The 21232-nt window shown below is 34.6% G+C and overlaps 2 protein-coding genes across 2 annotated transcripts; both read left to right on the forward strand.

Annotated features, from left to right (window-relative positions):
• The first annotated feature begins 1074 nt into the window (after positions 1-1074).
• LOC130467706 (uncharacterized) lies at positions 1075-5040 on the forward strand. Its single transcript, XM_056836301.1, has one exon. It carries the CDS (start codon positions 1075-1077, stop codon positions 5038-5040), a length of 3966 nt encoding a protein of 1321 aa, XP_056692279.1.
• A 9129-nt stretch (positions 5041-14169) lies between these two features.
• Positions 14170-16584, forward strand: LOC110781972 (ribosome-inactivating protein saporin-7-like). The gene is made up of 2 exons (XM_021986016.2): positions 14170-14310; positions 15146-16584. The coding sequence occupies exon 2, from the start codon at positions 15161-15163 to the stop codon at positions 16121-16123; it is 963 nt and encodes a 320-aa protein (XP_021841708.2). The 5' UTR covers positions 14170-14310; positions 15146-15160; the 3' UTR covers positions 16124-16584.
• The last annotated feature ends 4648 nt before the right edge of the window (positions 16585-21232 follow it).

A 21232-nucleotide genomic window follows, 5' to 3' on the forward strand; every position in this document is an offset into this window, starting at 1 on the left:
AATTCCTGTCAATATTCCGGAGGACCCATGGGAGATGAACCCTCCTCGAACTCGGAATCTGTTTCCAACCTCGCCGGAAAATGCATGCACGATAAACAGGGTGCAACCAGGATCCTTGGAAGAACTGAGGAGTAGTCTATAAACCCTCAACACCCTGAAGTATCAAGGGGAACCATTGATACCTCGGAAGCTCAACAGCACGGCGAACCCTTACTCTCCAATTTCAGTGGGACCAAGGCAATTTTCAACCAGAAAAAGTTGGGAGCTCAGCCCGGCGAATCGGGTTCCGGTTACCCGAAGACAACCACTACCGCAACTTCCAAGAGGGGTTCACATCATACCCTTGCATTCAGAAACACAAGGTCAAGACATGGGGCATCCAGATCGCCTTATGGCCATGTATGTGACGACGGAGGAGGTGGTGGGGTTGCAAATAAAAGGCAAATTTTGGAACCCGCCTCTGGCCCACAGACAAATCTTCACTTACTTGACACCAGTGAGGCTGGAGGATGTTCATCTGACAGGAGCTCAGCAATTTTGGAAGGATTGGGAGAGCTACTTGATCAGTCAGCCATGCAATCCCAATAATCAGGTTACAATTAATTCAGCTCTTGTTAAACCTAACCCTCAAATGAAAGTCTGCATTTGGAATGTTCGTGGAGCCAACAGGAATCTCTTCATGGATAATGCGAAAGAAATTATTGCTAATCAGCATCCAGATATTTTCATCTTCTTGGAAACCAAATCCGATGGGAGTCGTGCTAGAGAAGTAATGGGAGAATTACGCTTTCATGACTATAGAGTGGTGAGACCAGTGCAAACAAGAGGGGGGATGTGGGTGTTCTGGAAAAATACAGTTGATTTGGTCCTATTTGATGCAGAATATCATCATTTCCACGCTCTTTTCCATTTCAAAAATTTGGGAAAAGAGGGTCTGATCACAGCCATGCATGCTCCGAGCACTTCTGCTCGGAGAAATCATTTTTGGGATCAAAGACGTTCTGATTACCTCCTCCTGATACTCCCTGGTTGGTCTTGGGCGATATGAATGAAGTAACATCGCAATCAGAAAAAATGGGGGGACGTCCAGTTAGAAGCTCGCAGGGGCGCAACCTCAAAAATTTTATGGACGATGCTGGTTTGGTGGATATTGGTTACAATGGCTGCAAATACACCTGGACTAATGCTAGGGATGAGGTGGATCTGATTCAGGAGCGGTTGGATCGAGCTCTAGCAAATTCGCCATGGATGGACAATTTCCCACACACTAAGGTTCATCATCTCCCTCGCATTCATTCTGATCATTCTCCTGTTTTAGTTACTTTGCAGAATTCCTTTATCTCTGGTTCCTTTCCTTTTAGATGTAAAGAAATTTGGTTATCGCATCCTGAGTTCTCTAATTACTTCGTCAATAATTGGAAATTTCCTAATAATAATTTTTTAGAAGGTAGGAATAGGTTTCTTCGGACCATTAACGGCTGGAATCATAATATTTTTGGAAACCTAGAAAAACAAAAAGCCAATATTATGGCTAGAATTGATGGTATTCAAATTGCTCTGAGTCACCATTATTCTCGCTATTTGATTAATCTAGAAGCTGAATTAATTGGAAAGCTTAAAGATATTTTTATGAAGGAAAGAATTATCTGGGCTCAAAAGGCGGGTCTTGATTGGAGAAGATATGGGGACTATAATACTAAATATTTCCATATTATGGCTAAGATTAAAAAATCGAGAGGAAAGATCTTAACCCTAAAAAATGAGGCTAATGATTGGATTACTGATCAACAGGAATTAAAAAACATGGCAACTTCTTATTTTCAACGTCTCTTTACTACCACACATCACCATAGTAATCTTCACTGCTCTACAAATAATGGTTTAAAATTAAATGAAGATGAAATTAGAGAATTATCAGCCATGGTTTCCATAGAAGAAGTTCATCACAACCTTTTTTCTATGGCCCCTATTAAATCCCCAGGACCAGATGGCATTCAACCAATCTTCTTTCAAAGACATTGGAAGGATATTGGCCTTTCTATTTATGAATTTTGTGTTTCTTGTTTCAGAAATGGCTGCATCCCCAAAGATATTAATAACTCCTATTTAGCTTTAATTCCTAAAATTGCTAACCCTTCTGTCATTACTGAATTTAGACCAATAGGTCTTTGTAACACTATTTATAAGCTGATCACTAAGATTGTTTCTTCAAGGCTTAAATCTGTTTTACAGCGTATCATAAGCCCCTTACAATCTAGTTTTATTAAGGGTAGGGGAATTGAAGATAATGTTATTTTGGTCAAGGAAATGGCTCATCATTTTCATAAGGCAAAGAAGAAAAATAAAATAATGGCCTTAAAATTGGATATCACTAAAGCTTACGATAGTTTAGAATGGGGTTTTATTAGAGAAACTCTTTATTATTTTGAATTTCCAGTGAATCTTATCAATCTCATTATGTCCTGCATCACTTCTTCTTCCATTTCCGTTCTCTGGAATGGAGAAATTTGTGATCCCTTTTATCCTTCAAGGGGTATTAGACAAGGGGATCCGCTTTCTTCCTATATCTTTGTCCTTTGTTTGGACAGACTCTCAATCATGATTGAAAATTTAGTTCATCAAGCTCAATGGAAGCCAGTTGCCTTGACTAAGAATATTAAAATCTCTCACGTTTTCTACGCGGATGACGTTTTCTTATTTAGTGTAGCCTCTGAGGATAACATGTCTACCATCATGGATACTCTAACTCATTTTGGGAATATGTCTGGATTAAAGTTAAGTTTGACTAAATCTACCATCATATTTCCTTCTTCCTTGAATCACAATATAAGGAATGATATTGCTGGAAACTATGGCCTAAAGATTTCAACTTCTTTTGGAAAATACCTAGGGGTAGACATTAGACCTCATAAACTGAAAATCACCAATTACAAGGGGCTTCTTGACAAAACTATGGATAGAATAAGGGGATGGCAAGCCAAACTTCTAAACATGGCTGGACGTTGTACTCTTATTAAAGCAGTTCTCAATTCTTTCCCTCTTTATGCTATGCAAACCAATTTATTCCCAACCACCATTTCCTATGCTCTTGAAAAATGTTGTAGAAAATTCCTTTGGAACAAAGTGGATAATAGTAAATATATGTCAAGAATTGCTTGGAGTAAGGTTACTAGTTCTACTACTTTGGGAGGCTTAGGGATTAGAAGGCTTAAAGAGTGGAACTTAGCTTTTATGGCAAAATTAGGGTGGAGCATTCTAACTAAACCAGACAAGCTATGGGTGAAAATTATGAAAGAAAAATATCTTAAGAATACAAATCTTTTAAACTGCTTTCCTACTTATAATCAGTCCCCTATATGGAGAGACATTCTCAAAGGAAATCCAATTCTCCATCAGGGATTAATGATAGGGATTGGGAATGGGAAGAACACTTCTATCTGGTATCATCATTGGATTGGGGAAGCTCCTCTTTACACTCTTGAGGGTATTAAAATTCCAGACCTAAAGGCTCACTGGTTTGTTGAAAGAATAATTAAAGATGGGAAGTGGCATTTGGATGAAATCCAACATATCATCCCTTCTCATATAAAAGATCTTATTTTGGCCTACCCTCTTTCTAACAATTCAGAGGAGAAGGACTTCATTCGATGGAAATTCTCAAAAAATTGGGATTTTGAAATCAAATCAGCTTATCATATTCAGTTAACGAGCCCTTCACCCATCATTCAAGATCATGTTCCTTGGAACTCTATTTGGAAAATTAAATGTCATTTTAAATATAAAATGCTTCTCTGGAATTGCTGCCATGAAATTCTACCTGTAGCTTCCTCTTTAAATCAGAAAATCAACAGTATCAGTCCGATTTGTACTAGATGTCTCCACCATAAAGAAGATCACATACATCTTTTTAGAGATTGTCCTCAATCTAGTGTGCTTTGGTCTTTTATTTTCCAAAGAGTATGGAAAAATGAAAAGTTCCAATATAATCGCTTTTATAATACAGACTGGAGGAATTGGATTCAGTTTAATCTTCATAACTCAAAAAGATGGAAAGTTATTTTTACTATAGCACTTTGGCATATTTGGATTACAAGAAACAAAGCAGTCTTTGATCTAAAAATGAAAAGTGCCTTCTCTCTTTATAATTCTTTTTTTGTGGATTGGAATTCTACTAACTTAGCTTTTCAGGATAAGTTTCCAAACAACAGGTCTGATAAGGTCATACCAAAGAAGCATTGGATGCCACCCATAGAAGGGTACATGAAGCTTAACATAGATGGTGCGTGGAAGTCAGGGAACATAGCTGGAGGGGGAGGTGTCTTTCGAAGACACACTGGTTCCTGGTTTGTGGGATTCTCCACAAAATTTAAGGTTCATTCTCCTCTAGCTTCTGAGCTTTATGCATTGAGAGAGGGCCTGAAGATAGCAAAAAACTTCATGATTGACAAATTGGAAATAGAGAATGATGCTCTAAATCTGAAGTTGTTGCTGGATAAGGTGAAGGATCATCCTCATCATGAGTTGGGCCCTGTTCTTAGGGAGGTTTCTCAGTTATTAGGGGAGGGATGGATTATCACTTTTTCTCATATCCCCAAAACTTACAATAGAGTTGCTCATGCCTTAGCAGCGCATTCTTTAATTATGATGGTGCAGCATAAGCTTCATTATATAATTCCTTCCTGTGCCAAAGATGAATATGAAGGGGATTTTGAGAAAGCAAATCCAGTCTATGTAGAAGAGATGAGAAGAAACGCTCGTGAGCAGGTTCGAGCTATTTGTAATGCAAAAAAGAAGAATACGGAGATTATAAACACGATTTGTGAAGGTCCTTCAGCTACTCAGATTGTTTTTGGCTCCATTGTTTCGACCATTAAGAAGGGGTTGCAAAGTTCAAATACTGCTCAGCAAGGAGTTGAGGTGGATAAAGGAAAAGGCAAGGAGTTTGTTCCATTCGTTGTTGGTGGTTCAACAACAACAAATAACGTACATGTTGTTGAAATTGAAGATGATGAGGAAAATGGAAGCGTTACCAACAACTAATTTGGATGACTTCATTTTGGGAAGACGCATGTGTCCACAACTTTATGTTTTGGCGTTCTTTTGTATATATTAGTATTTTATGTGTCTTTTGCTTTCCTTTAGGCAAGGTTGGATTTCACAAGTTATAGTTTTCTCGGGTATTTTTGTTTGGTTTACTGTGCGTTATCCTACGCTTTTTAGAAGTGTTAGGAATATTTTGGATATTGTGCTCAAACTTTGTATTCTCTCTCTGAGAATCTTGATCTGGGGATTTTAGCCCTGCCTAATTAATATATATCGTCGGTTTTGCGTAAAAAAAAGTACTTTGTAACTACTTTGTACAAGTGTGTATACAGACTGCGGTACTCCGTATCTAGGTTCAATTTTTTATGGGGTTTTTATTCGACGTCCTCATTTGCTAAAATACCTGCGTATTTATAGTGAAAATACAATTTTACCCTTAAACAAATATTCACTTTTCCCTCCCTCTTCACCCCACATTCAACCCTTCCCTCCCCTGTTATCTCCGTCCAAACTCAACCGGCACTCGCTGCCACCTTCAACCTACAAAATCAACCCCTCCCCTTCTCTGTTATCTCTGGCAACCTTCAATTGGAAACCCCTCCCCTTCCCTTCCCTGTTAACCCCCGCACCTTCAACACAAAAGGAGAGAGGTTCCACCGGAAAATTAGACACAAAACTGCACGACAAGGAGGAGGAGAGAAGCATCAACGAGTACACTTTATTGGCCGTAGTTGAACGACGGCAGAGGAGTTATGGAAAAGGAGAGATAGCGCGACGAGGAGGAGGAGTAAAGTGTCGCAAAAGCACGAGTAGTTGTCGGAGATGCCGCCAAAGAGGTCGACGGTTACTGATTTTTTTTTCCGAACATGGGTGCCACCCATAGATGGCTGCCCCTGCCATGTCACTGCTGCCCAGAAACGCCGGTTGCGACCATGGTACAGCCGCCCCGGCTGAGCCATTGTCGAAACCGTCGTTTCTGGGCGGCACCCCTTCTTTAAAAAAAATTGTTTTTGAATTTTTTTTCATTTATAGCCTAAATCTATTTTTTTAAAAAATATATTTTACATCCCCTTATTTAATTTATAATATATGTAATTTTTTTTTAAAATGTTAAGTTAATTAAAAATATTACTTATGAATTTTTTTGAAAAATTTACGGAAATAAGTTTTATTGATTTTCTGATTTTTTTATTATATTTTATAAATTAAGAAAATTATTTTTTTGTTTTAATTAAATAATCTGAGAGTGAAAACTTGAGTTGAAAAGCGAAAGATGTAGAGGTGACATATTATAATGGTAAAATCGTACTTTTACATTAGATTTTATGTGCATTTTTAACGTATATGGACGTCGAATAACGATACAATTTTATTCTCTTTATCTCTTATTTCGAGCCGTTTAAATTAATTTGTCAACATGTTCCGTTGTCCTGCCATGAATAACATTAGCACTTTGTTATCACGTGATTACGTGAAATTGTGAATGCTGTTTATTTAATTTCAAGTCAATTTACTCTTCAATTATTGTCCTTTAAGGCTTTAATTAATTTGTTTATTTGAGTTTTTTTTTTTTTTTTGAATGTTTGTTTATTTGGGCATAAATTTCTGATACTCGTTTTCCTTTAAAACAAGTCATTATCGAATTGTGCCCGTGCTAGTTTCCCCTTATTTTAAAAAAAAGTTTATCCTTAAGTTCATGGACATGATTTATTTGGCACATTAAATTAAAGAAAAATAAATAAATAAGAAACTCACCAACTAAACATTTCCCCAACTATAAAATGGGTCTCATTCTCTCATCAAAAACAATTACACCAACAAAACACACAAAGTTACAACTCACTCACGAAACCTAGCTAGCCAGTCCTGGCATCGTATTCCGTCTACATATAACTCTAAGAAGTCCGGAAAGAGATGGCCGTGAACATGAAGGTTGGTTATGCACTACTCATAGTTATCGTTGTGGTGCTAGGAACCATGACTCAACCAACTTTGGCAGTGCATGGAACCACAAACATGATGTTTGAGAATCAACCAGAAAGGTGCCAGCAAAGGAACGAAATCTGCAATAGTTACCTCAAGTTCGTGTTGTCCCGACCTTGTATGCTACACAAGAGGAACTTGCGGAGATCTAGTAGTCTAACAAATTATATGCTAGAATAAGCTTCATTCTATCCACCACCATCGTTGCGTTGACATCAAGTAATCAAGATATAATTATGTGATTATTGGATGTTGTTTAATTATGAATAATAATACGGAGTATACAAGTTAATAATGGAGCTTTGGTGCGTATATATGCCATGCTAGCTTGTCAATATATGTTGTTGTTTTTGTGTTGTTTCCTTGATGTATGTTCGTACGGGTTGTCATATTAAACCTTGAAAATTCAAACAACCTTGAAATTAAATAAATGACCGATGATCTTATTTTCATGTATTTATTTCTAAAAAATTTAGAGTATTATAAGACCGAATTTTTTATTACGAGTTATAATGTTACTTAATGTAAATGTGAATGTAAACACTATCATAACATACAAAATTGTGTCGATGATTTAGAACCCTCAAAGAATGCTTCCTTGACGATCAGATCATCAATAAGATTGCTTATACTCCGTAATTTATTTCTGTCCAATAAAATAATCATCTATTCATGAGAAATAATTGGGTCGTACATTGTTGGTGGAAAAAGATGAACAATAGACCAACTAGATAATTAAGTACATCCATGCCAAAATTATAAAGACGTGTGAGACACGATCTCTTATCTTTCTTAATTTTCAAAATTATGGTTGAAAATGATGACAATTGACATTGACAAATGAACGATATTCCATTTACGGATTATGACATATCGATTATTATAGTGGCTACAAAAGTACAAAATTATTGTGTGTAGCCAATGTAAATTTACTATGCGAAAATGTCACTTAGATTTGAATGACTACTAAAATGTAAAGATGGATGTGGGTTGAGCTGACCCGTGCATGGGCCTAAACAGGCTTGGTCTACACAAGCCCACTTGTCATGGGCCATGGCGGGCTGCACCATAAGTTTCAAAAATAGGGATCAGGCGGCCCATGTGCCCTCTTGTCGGGACGGATTGGCCCGTCGTCTAAGCCTAATTTTAATTTAGCGTGTTTTGTAATGTCGTGTCATGTTCGTGCTTTTTCCAAAAAGCTGCAGCCCGAGCCTGATCCATGGCTCGAGTCGGGCTTTTTTTAGGCCGGATTCGTGCCGGATCAGGTCGGATCTCTGTCTGGCTCGGCCCACAACCATCTTTACTAAAATATTATTTGATTTGTGAAATAATAAAACATAATTTAATTTTAACTCTAACCAATTTTATTATTTTTTCCCTAATTTCTCACTTGATTTTTTTAGCCAACTTCCTAATATGAATCCAAAAGAATAGAAATAACTTGTTTACCGCTATACTTCATTCACTGCTAAAGCTTTTAACATTTATATAAGCTTTTCACCAAAAGAAAATTATATAAGCTGATAAAAAAAAAATTAAATGAAAAATATAGTTTGGCGGCAAACAATATTAACATTTATATGGGGATTCAAGCTCCGTTTTGATCTTAATGTTTAAGAGTTTGAGTTATAGTTAGGCGGCAAACTTGCAAAGTATTTCATCTGTTCTTATTTATATGACACAATTGAGTTTTTGACACTATTCGATTACACGAACTCCTTTGACTTCCTTTTGTGGTTTATATTTAAGAAAAAACATATTATTGTTGGATCTTATTAGATTTGTTTCAATAAATATTTTTTAAATATCAAAATTTTATAATGTTTCTTATTCTATAATTGGAGATATTAATGTTAATCACGCATTGACAAATGTGCCTAAATAATTGTCATTTAAAAAAGAATGAAGGAAGTATTTTCGATAAAAAAAAAAAGAAAAGGGGTAGGCTTGTGATAGTAATTAGGCAGCAAACATGCAAATACTAGCAATTAATTGAGACCTTAATAGTTAGGCGGCAAAAGCTTTAGCAGTGAATGAAATATGGCGGAAAACAAGTTGTTTTTATTTTTTTGATTCATATTAGGAAGTTGGCTAAAATATATCAAGTGAGAAATTAGGGGGAAAGTGATTAAATTGGTTATAGTTAAAATTAAGGTATGTTTTATCATTTCACAAATCAAATATTTAACATACCTTTTTAAACTTATATATATCCTTTATTATCATATGTTTATTACAAACCTGTTTTGTTAATGTGTGTCCGTGCACACGTTAGAAAAACTGTTTTTATATAAGGTTGTAATAGCACAATTTTAATTTTTTTATATAAAAAAATCTAAAGCTAGTCAATGCCGGAAAGTGGGTGAAAAGGGTGAACATAGCCAACTTCGACAACACGTGACCTGTACGTGATGGTCAGAGGCTGGAAAATCAAAGTTAATGCCGGAAGGTGTGAACATGTTGTCTCTCGCAAAGACTTTTTACTTTAAGGTCCGATTTCACCAAAAATATAAATTGTAAGGCCATTCTTAGCAAATTTTGAGCTATAAATGGTCATTTTTGGTAAATTTACCTTTATATATTTCCACATACATTATAGTTAGCTGAGATAGTAAAAAGTGTAACTTTTCATTCATGAGATACAGCGTAAAGATTATTTTAAAATAGGGGTAGTATATACTGATGGTTGACAAATACTTCAATTATTTGCAGACAACAACATTGCATCTTCTACTAATTAATCACCTTTTTTTTAGGGGTTTTTTATTCGACGTCCTCATTTGCTAAAAATACCTGTGTATTTATAGTGAAAGTACAATTTTACGCTTAAACAGAAAGTCACTTTTCCCTCCCTCTTCACCACACATTCAACCCTTCCCTTCCCTGTTATCTCCGTCCAAACTCAACCGACAAAATCAACCCCTCCCTCACTTCACCCCTCCCCTTCTCTGTTATCTCTGGCATCCTTCAATTGGAAACCCCTCCCCTTCCCTTCCCTGTTAACTCCCGCACCTTCAACACAAAAGGAGAGAGGTTTCACCGGCAAATTAGACACAAAACTGCACGACAAGGAGGAGGAGAGAAGCATCAACGAGTACACTTTATTGGCCGTAGTTGAACGACGGCAGAGGAGTTGTAGAAAAGGAGAGATAGCACGACGAGGAGGAGGAGAAAAGTGTCACAGAAGCACGAGTAGTTGTCGGAGATGCCATGTCACTGCCGCCCAGAAACGTTAACGCCGGTTGCGACCATGGTACACCCGCCGCGGCTGAGCCACTGTCGAAACCGACGTTTCTGGGCGGCAGCGACATGGCAGGGGCTGTCATCTCTGGGCGGCACCCCTTCTTTAAAAAATTGTTTTTGAATTATTTTTCATTTATAGCCTAAATCTATTTTTTTAAAAAAAAATTATTTTACATCCCCTTATTTAATTTATAATATATGTAATTTTTTTTTAAATGTTAAGTTAATTAAAAATATTACTTATGAATTTTTTTGAAAAATTTACGGAAATAAGTTCTATTGATTTTCTGATTTTTTTATTATATTTTATAAATTAAGAAAATTATTTTTTTGTTTTAATTAAATAATCTGAGAGTGAAAACTTGAGTTGAAAGAAAGAGGTAGAGGTGACATATTATAATGGTAAAATCGTACTTTTACATTAGATTTTATGTGCATTTTTAACGTATATGGACGTCGAATAACGATACAATTTTATTCTCTTTATCTCTTATTTCGAGCCGTTTAAATTAATTTGTCAACATGTTCCGTTGTCCTGCCATGAATAACATTAGCACTTTGTTATCACGTGATTACGTGAAATTGTGAATGCTGTTTATTTAATTTCAAGTCAATTTACTCTTCAATTATTGTCCTTTAAGGCTTTAATTAATTTGTTTATTTGAGTTTTTTTTTTTTTTTTTTGAATGTTTGTTTATTTGGGCATAAATTTCTGATACTCGTTTTCCTTTAAAACAAGTCATTATCGAATTGTGCCCGTGCTAGTTTCCCCTTATTTAAAAAAAAAGTTTATCCTTAAGTTCATGGACATGATTTATTTGGCACATTAAATTAAAGAAAAATAAATAAATAAGAAACTCACCAACTAAACATTTCCCCAACTATAAAATGGGTCTCATTCTCTCATCAAAAACAATTACACCAACAAAACACACAAAGTTACAACTCACTCACGAAACCTAGCTAGCCGGTCCTGGCATCGTATTCCGTCTACATATAACTCTAAGAAGTCCGGAAAGAGATGGCCGTGAACATGAAGGTTGGTTATTCACTACTCATAGTTATCGTTGTGGTGCTAGGAACCATGACTCAACCAACTTTGGCAGTGCATGGAACCACAAACATGATGTTTGAGAATCAACCAGAAAGGTGCCAGCAAAGGAACGAAATCTGCAATAGTTACCTCAAGTTCGTGTTGTCCCGACCTTGTATGCTACACAAGAGGAACTTGCGGAGATCTAGTAGTCTAACAAATTATATGCTAGAATAAGCTTCATTCTATCCACCACCATCGTTGCGTTGACATCAAGTAATCAAGATATAATTATGTGATTATTGGATGTTGTTTAATTATGAATAATAATACGGAGTATACAAGTTAATAATGGAGCTTTGGTGCGTATATATGCCATGCTAGCTTGTCAATATATGTTGTTGTTTTTGTGTTGTTTCCTTGATGTATGTTCGTACGGGTTGTCATATTAAACCTTGAAAATTCAAACAACCTTGAAATTAAATAAATGACCGATGATCTTATTTTCATGTATTTATTTCTAAAAAATTTAGAGTATTATAAGACCGAATTTTTTATTACGAGTTATAATGTTACTTAATGTAAATGTGAATGTAAACACTATCATAACATACAAAATTGTGTCGATGATTTAGAACCCTCAAAGAATGCTTCCTTGACGATCAGATCATCAATAAGATTGCTTATACTCCGTAATTTATTTCTGTCCAATAAAATAATCATCTATTCATGAGAAATAATTGGGTCGTACATTGTTGGTGGAAAAAGATGAACAATAGACCAACTAGATAATTAAGTACATCCATGCCAAAATTATAAAGACGTGTGAGACACGATCTCTTATCTTTCTTAATTTTCAAAATTATGGTTGAAAATGATGACAATTGACATTGACAAATGAACGATATTCCATTTACGGATTATGACATATCGATTATTATAGTGGCTACAAAAGTACAAAATTATTGTGTGTAGCCAATGTAAATTTACTATGCGAAAATGTCACTTAGATTTGAATGACTACTAAAATGTAAAGATGGATGTGGGTTGAGCTGACCCGTGCATGGGCCTAAACAGGCTTGGTCTACACAAGCCCACTTGTCATGGGCCATGGCGGGCTGCACCATAAGTTTCAAAAATAGGGATCAGGCGGCCCATGTGCCCTCTTGTCGGGACGGATTGGCCCGTCGTCTAAGCCTAATTTTAATTTAGCGTGTTTTGTAATGTCGTGTCATGTTCGTGCTTTTTCCAAAAAGCTGCAGCCCGAGCCTGATCCATGGCTCGAGTCGGGCTTTTTTTAGGCCGGATTCGTGTCGGATCAGGTCGGATCTCTGTCTGGCTCGGCCCACAACCATCTTTACTAAAATATTATTTGATTTGTGAAATAATAAAACATAATTTAATTTTAACTCTAACCAATTTTATTATTTTTTCCCTAATTTCTCACTTGATTTTTTTAGCCAACTTCCTAATATGAATCCAAAAGAATAGAAATAACTTGTTTACCGCTATACTTCATTCACTGCTAAAGCTTTTAACATTTATATAAGCTTTTCACCAAAAGAAAATTATATAAGCTGATAAAAAAAAAATTAAATGAAAAATATAGTTTGGCGGCAAACAATATTAACATTTATATGGGGATTCAAGCTCCGTTTTGATCTTAATGTTTAAGAGTTTGAGTTATAGTTAGGCGGCAAACTTGCAAATTACTTCATCTGTTCTTATTTATATGACACAATTGAGTTTTTGACACTATTCGATTACACAAACTCCTTTGACTTCCTTTTGTGGTTTATATTTAAGAAAAAACATATTATTGTTGGATCTTATTAGATTTGTTTCAATAAATATTTTTTAAATATCAAAATTTTATAATGTTTCTTATTCTATAATTGGAGATATTAATGTTAATCACGCATTGACAAATGTGCCTAAATAATTGTCATTTAAAAAAGAATGAAGGAAGTATTTTCGATAAAAAAAAGAAAAGAAAAGGGGTAGGCTTGTGATAGTAATTAGGCAGCAAACATGCAAATACTAGCAATTAATTGAGACCTTAATAGTTAGGCGGCAAAAGCTTTAGCAGTGAATGAAGTATGGCGGAAAACAAGTTGTTTTTATTTTTTTGATTCATATTAGGAAGTTGGCTAAAATATATCAAGTGAGAAATTAGGGGGAAAGTGATTAAATTGGTTATAGTTAAAATTAAGGTATGTTTTATCATTTCACAAATCAAATATTTAACATACCTTTTTAAACTTATATATATCCTTTATTATCATATGTTTATTACAAACCTGTTTTGTTAATGTGTGTCCGTGCACACGTTAGAAAAACTGTTTTTATATAAGGTTGTAATAGCACAATTTTAATTTTTTTATATAAAAAAATCTAAAGCTAGTCAATGCCGGAAAGTGGGTGAAAAGGGTGAACATAGCCAACTTCGACAACACGTGACCTGTACGTGATGGTCAGAGGCTGGAAAATCAAAGTTAATGCCGGAAGGTGTGAACATGTTGTCTCTCGCAAAGACTTTTTACTTTAAGGTCCGATTTCACCAAAAATATAAATTGTAAGGCCATTCTTAGCAAATTTTGAGCTATAAATGGTCATTTTTGGTAAATTTACCTTTATATATTTCCACATACATTATAGTTAGCTGAGATAGTAAAAAGTGTAACTTTTCATTCATGAGATACAGCGTAAAGATTATTTTAAAATAGGGGTAGTATATACTGATGGTTGACAAATACTTCAATTATTTGCAGACAACAACATTGCATCTTCTACTAATTAATCACCTTTTTTTTTTAATATATATACTTTGTAACTAAGTAATTTTAAACTAAAAAGTCTCTGCATCATTTCCCCCACTAAATTTCTCTACTTAAAGAAGATGGCAACGCATTGTTTGTTCAGTACGACATGTACGTACGACGTTCTCTGAGTCATCCACGTCTATAACTCGCTCAACCGGTTTCAAAACCATTGCAGTTTTTCTTTTGGTAAGCCGTTTTCTTGTTGATGCGCATGAATTGTCACGCTATATGTTTTCTAGGGCCATCTAATTTTTCTAAGCTATTGTTGATGGGTTGAATATTGTTCCTCTATGCAATCAAATATATGGTTATTTTTCTTGGTTTAACTAGCTGTCGAACCGCTTAATTATGTTTTAGTTACTCTAATCGTTTTCTAGTATAGTACATACATCATTTCATACTAATTTTTGTATTTTTCGTTTAATTAATAATGTTCTTTTTATTGTGTTTATTCCATATTTAGATATGAAGATTTACTATTTTACCTTTTCCATCCCAAAACATTTACAATTTTCACTCATTTCCTCTTGCTATATACATTTTTTCTTACACTTACCCTTATTTTTACATATCTATTTTACTTTACCCACCCTCGTTTTTTTATGCACTTTTCTTATTACATTTTAATATTTGTGTAAAAAGTAACGTAAATATTATTTTGAAACGAATGTAATATATATTTTGAAAAGGGTAGAACGCAACTCAAAAAAACGGAGGTAATTGTACATATATTCTATCAGTAATATATATGTAGGTCCGGCCTTGAGGGTGATTTGAGGGGCGACGGCTGAGAAAGGGGCTGTCTTAGTAGCTTATTTTATAAGTTTTTATAATGTATAATTAAATATATTAATGATCAAAGTTGTGTATTGGTAAGCGTGTCCTATCAAAACGTTGCGAGTATTCCGTGACATATATGTTTTGCAAAGGATAGATCGCAAACTCAGAAAAACGGAGGTAGTATATATGAATATATATATTTCTAACAAAAACATTGGTGTACGTGTATTATTTTTGACAGGCGAAAGAAGTAGAAATGGAAGGGAAAACAATGAAGGCTTTTGTGGTGGTAGCAATATCAATATTGGTGATACTTGAGCCTAGTTTCGCAGCATCAGATCTAAGTTTGGACGTAGAAAGTGCAACGAAGACTACCTACTCAAATCTGATAAACGAAATTCGTGAAAAAGTCAAGGATCCGAAACTGAAGTATGGTGGTACCAACATACCAGTAATGGCAGCAGAAGCTCCAAAAAAGCCCAAGTTTCTTTTCATTGATCTCAAGGCATCAGGTGGAGGGACAATCACAATCGCTATCAGTAAAGAAGATAAGTTCAATTTATATGTGCTTGGATATCTTGACAAAATTAAAGTTAATAATAAAGAGGTTTTAAGAGCACATATATTTCGTGAACCTGACGTTTCTCCATATGCGACCAAGTATCTGTTCCCAGAGGTGCCTGTAGGTGATAATCGTCGGGAAATTTACTATGGAAGTAACTATTATGGATTGGAAAGCAAGGGCGGCGATAGAAAGAAACTGGGTTTGGGAGTTAAACAACTTGACATGTTTATCAACAATGTTTACGGCAAGCCGGTTAATGACAAGATCGAAGCTAAGTTTATGCTTATTGTCGTCCAAATGATAGCAGAGGCAACACGATTTGAGTATATCGAGAAATTTATTCTGGAAAATTTCGATGAGTTTGAGATTATGCCTGACCTTAAAATGATTAAATTGGAAACAAATTGGCAGGCAACTACACTAGGGATTAAGACCTCTAATAAGAAAGGGGAGATCAAGCCAGTGATAGATTTAACGTATGATAATGATAAGCCTTGGATTGTGTCCAAAGTTAGTCAAATTGCTCCAGATATGGGCCTTTTTAAATACGAAGGCGGCAGCAGCAGCAACCTAGCATCTCGGTTTTACAAGGTGTTGATGAATGTTTTTAGAGTCAATAATAATATTGGTGATGATGAAGCTGCAGAATTGTGAAGTAAACGAAGGCTGTAGTATGTGATGTATGATTACTTACTTATTTCTGCTAGTAAGGTATTAAGGTGTAATCGCATCTATTACTATATACTAAAAGAGACACCAGGAATGACACGTGTCATGTCCTGGTGTGATTTTTTCCCGCCAAAATATTTTTTTTTATTTTTTTACTTTAAAATAAATAAATTACATTACGCTTTTTTAAGAAACTAAGATAAAAATATATTTTAAATACCATAGATATGCACTGCATAATATATTATTGGAGGAAAGCTAAATCAATATTCTTTTTTCCTTTATGATATAATTTTATTTATGTATATAACTTTTTAATCTGATAAGAAATATAAAAATATTGATAAATGAACTTCTAATGTTAGTCTACTATTAATAATATAATACATGGTAACTGGTAAGTAAGAATGTTAATTAAAATATTTATACATGGTAAGTGGACTTCCCTCAAAAAAAAAAAAAAAAAAAAAAACATGGTAAGTAGACTAACATACAAGTTTATCAAGATTTTACTCAATTCAAAATATGTTGTATTTGACTAACTCGGTTATGCTCGGGTCTTTTCGAAAATTAGTCTTGAGTCATTCGGGTTTGGTTAACGTTGTTAGATCGTTCTACATACAAGTAAACGACTATAATTTTTAACTTTGTTTAGTAATATGCAAATTTAGTTCATTTGAATATTTTTTTTACACAACTTTGAATTTATACTTTTTCATATATCCTTTTTACTTTCATGTTTTCCTAATATCACAAGTCTTTTAGTTACTATTAAAATAATAAATTATTTTAGTAGTAGCCGTGCGTTGCACGGGCCCTAAACTAGTTTCTTAATTAAGTGAAAGCAAACTTTAGGGGTTATGCTGGATTGTCTCAAATAGGGGTGGACACGAACAATATTGTTCGTGAATAGCTCGAAATCGGTTCGATAAAAGTTCGGCTCGAGCTCGATTCGTTTGTAAATGAACCAAGCATGAACTTAAATTTATGGTTCGATAACTAAATGAACCAAACTCAAACTCAATAGTGTTCGGCTCAAAAGCTCGCGAGTTCGTTAGTTTAAGAATAATATTGTATATTTATGAGAATTTTAATACTATAGTCTAAATTATCAATTGAATGACAAATAGGGAAATATATTTTACATAACTTGTCCAAGAAAAATATTATTATAATGTTAGATTAAGAAATTTATTAATATATTATTGTACATGTTGGTAGAATGTGGTTTATTAGTTTATCGAGTCAAGGCTCGAAAAAGCTCGAAACTCGGTTCGAACTCGAAGAATTCTTATCAAGCCTGGCTCGATAAGGAATTTTAAGCTCAAGGTAAATTCGAACTCGGGAAAATTTAACCAAACCAAGCCGAGCCATATAGAGTTCGGCTCGGTTCAGCTCGTGTCCACCCCTAGTCGATCTCAAATACTTTTGTGGCCTCTTTTAATGTACCACTACTAGCAGTGGCAGTGCTTGGGACAAGAGTGCGCGGCCATCCACCCAATTCTTTTTTAAAAAACGTTTATACAACTTATATTCATTAGAATATAACTTATATTCATACTGAATCTCTCACACCAATACACATATGTATTCCTTCGAAGACTTTGAAACTCCAATTCGTATCGATCTGGATAATTTATTTTTTTGAAATAATATCATAAGATTAGTATAATCTTATCAAAAGAGTAACTATAAGTTATTGATACCCCAAAAATATAATTTTTTCAAAAATACTTCTTACAAATGAATTTTTCAAACAATATATGTTTGATATTTAAAAATAAACACACTAATTCTTTCACAATATTTGCTTATCCTAGCAAATTCGAACACAATTCTTTACCGCACCATATTTGTGTTTGTTCAAATAACATCCCATGCTCAACTGGCCTTGGGAGCAAGAGGTAAAACATGCATGTTCCTGCAGGGCTAGTGAAAGGCTTGTGAGGGGAAACTCACTCAACCATGGCAGTCAAATGTCGAAGATTGCAAGCATGTTCAATTTAATTTCCAGTTGGTTTGTAAGAGCAATTCAGCTCAATGTAGTGGTAGATCTTAGTTTAGGTAGTATGTAGTTTGTAATTCTGTTCATTAAGCCTATGTCAAAAAAAAAAAATCATTAGAAAAAATAATTTAACACGGATTAAATAATTTTTTTTTTGCATGTCAACACTTTAACTTGAAAATTCTGGTTCCGCTACTGTACTAGTCATGTAGATTGATCAGATTTGATTTGTATTCCCTCGATCTAGCAAGGGACCTGGGTAGAGGTCCAAAATTACTTTATTTATATGTCCTTCAATCGAATTTTATTACTCTAACAAAATGGTTAGCTTTGTTGAGGTAAATAAGTAACGATATTGTTTAGTTGAAGTAAATAAGTAATCGATATTGTTTATATCAATATATGTGAATTGCTATCGGTTAAACTAGTGTAGTCCTGTGTACGATCTAACTGTTTACTGTAACAAATGATGTAGACGGAATTCTATCCCAAATCTTGGATACCACCGCACAAAACTTTATCAATTAAGATAGTTGACATACACATACAAATCGAATCATTAGCGTGCATTAAGATCACATGTGTTATGATTTGTCCGTAATCAAAATCACTTAGCTTAGATCACGAGGAAGATCGTGCATTCTTGGTAGAAAACGGATAGAGTTGACGATGTTAGGATAAAGAAACCTTAGTTTTCTTCGTCACATATATTAACACATGGCTACAGCTCAACTAGATAACAAAGGATTGAGTTGTTTAGCCTAATTATAAATTTGATCGGACGAACCAATTGCTTGTTGCACTACAAGAATTTGTATCTTTAACGACAACCTAATTACGACGGGTCAAAAATCCCGTCGTAAAAGCCTTTTGCGACGGGGGTAACAACTAAACAATGACGGGAATAACTGTCGCAAATGTCTTTTACGACGGGTTTACGACGGTATTTCTATTAACGACGGCCCCCTTTTATGACGGGCTCGCGACAGGAAATCCCGTCATTAATCAACGATTCTTGGCCTTTCGCGACGGGATTTCCCGTCGTTAATAATACAATTTCTTGTAGTGTTGGTTTAGTGGTGATTGGGGCTGAACATGATAGGGAGAACCCGTGTTCGATCCCCCATAACAACAATTGAGAGGGGACTGGAACCTAACCACCCAGAACTCGCTCCGAATCCGGATTTCCTCTAAGGATGAAACGGCTGCTAACACACCATAAAAAAAAAAAAAATTGACCGGACGAACTACTTAGTCGGGATTTTCTATTCTTTCGATCTATTTAATTTTGTTTCTTATTTTCCAAATTTTAATGGACGCCATGTATACGTGATTCAAATTTCAAAATACGTATATGCGCCGAAATCACTTTAAAAGAATAAATTAATATTAAGGTATTTTTAATTATTCTGTGTAATAGAGATCCCGGGCCACTTTCAAAAGATTGGGTAGCCACGCAACCGAGATGTTTTTCACATGTCAAAATTAATTTAGCAAACAAAGTTCTTATCTATTGAATCAAACAAAAGTCAGACAAACTCCTGTTAAATTATTGAACCTAACGAAGTTAATTGGTTCAATTATTACAAATAAATTAATTTTTGATCTACAAATTAAATAGTAGAACTTCAATTATTACAAATAAATTAATATTAGATCCGAAAATTAAAATTAAATTAAATAGTAGAATTTCAATCATGTAAGTCACCCGTGTTAATATGCATGGAACAAATAGTCTATAAGTCGTGGTCCAAAGTGTTCAATTATTTAACCCAATAACCAAGGGGATTGTTGGATATAACAAACGTAGAAATATTATTAACACATCGATCTATAATTCAATTCACATGCATGCTGAATTGCTGATTGTTGATAAGAATAATGGTCAATATACAAAGCATATATAAGCAGGTTAATCAGGAATTAAGACTCTTTAAAAGCGTGTGAGAAAGGTAAAAGAATCCCTACGTCCAAACTATCCCTAGTGAGAATTAGGACTCCCAATCTGAAAAAATGCGAAGTTACGGTCATAATCACTAATCGATCCAATCTAGCTTAGCTTGGTTCCACTTCTCATTATTAGAGTACAATTTTCTACGGTATAACCCAACACTCACAAGTGTAATGTAAATGTGTCAGATGACCAACTCAACCAAAAGCTTAAGTGTAATGTTTTATACTCTATCACGCTCCTCACACATGAAAGCCATTTGGGCTTGAAGTGTGGATGCAGCATAGGCCTTATCATATCCGCAAAATATTCCACTTTGAAAGGAGGGGTGGATGAGATTCGAACCCGTGACCTTTGCGTCACATTGGCTCTGATACCATGTCAGATGACCAACTCAACCAAAAGCTTAAGCTGATGGTTGAAGCCCCAAGATTAGTTTTATACTCTATCAAAATGTTATGTTAGGATAAACAATTTATATTCTTATTAGTTAACTCATTCCTATCATTATACGTACTATTTACATGATGATGAACAAACTTTGGTGGATATATATGTGATTGGGGGGACTGGGAAGTAACAAGTAGGAAACTGAGTGGGTAACTTATAAGTTGTTTTCAATGTAAGTATGTGAAAACTAATTTTAAAGTATTGTGAGTGAAAAAGTTTTGGAGGATTCCTTAATAAAATACTTCTTTGTTATATGTTGGGTGGACCAATGAGGGTATAAGTAAAATTTACATGCGGCTAAAAATGAATTAAAACAGAGTTTCAGAGTGTAAAGAACCTTTAAAAAAGGATTTAAACGGAAACCGTAAAGATACTTCAGAAACTGATGTAGAATGTTTTTAGGGATAGGGATGATTTAGTTTAATTTCTTTATCTTTTTACTTCAAACGCTCAACGACTTGGCCTCTAAAGCACCGATTTAGTAGGGTTCTTCTGTATACTGTGTATATACCACGTTTTAATAAAAATCCAAATGTTATTATAAATTTAAATAATCTTAGCATCTTCGTCTATTACCAGCAACGAAGACCAATTGTGCTCGCGATCCTCGTGTTGGATGCATGATATTGATTTATTTAATTTGTCGTGTTCTCTGGCAAATTAAAAAATATTTTTTAAAAGTAATTAA

Source organism: Spinacia oleracea, chromosome 2, assembly GCF_020520425.1.
Source record: "Spinacia oleracea cultivar Varoflay chromosome 2, BTI_SOV_V1, whole genome shotgun sequence".
NCBI lineage: Eukaryota > Viridiplantae > Streptophyta > Magnoliopsida > Caryophyllales > Amaranthaceae > Spinacia > Spinacia oleracea.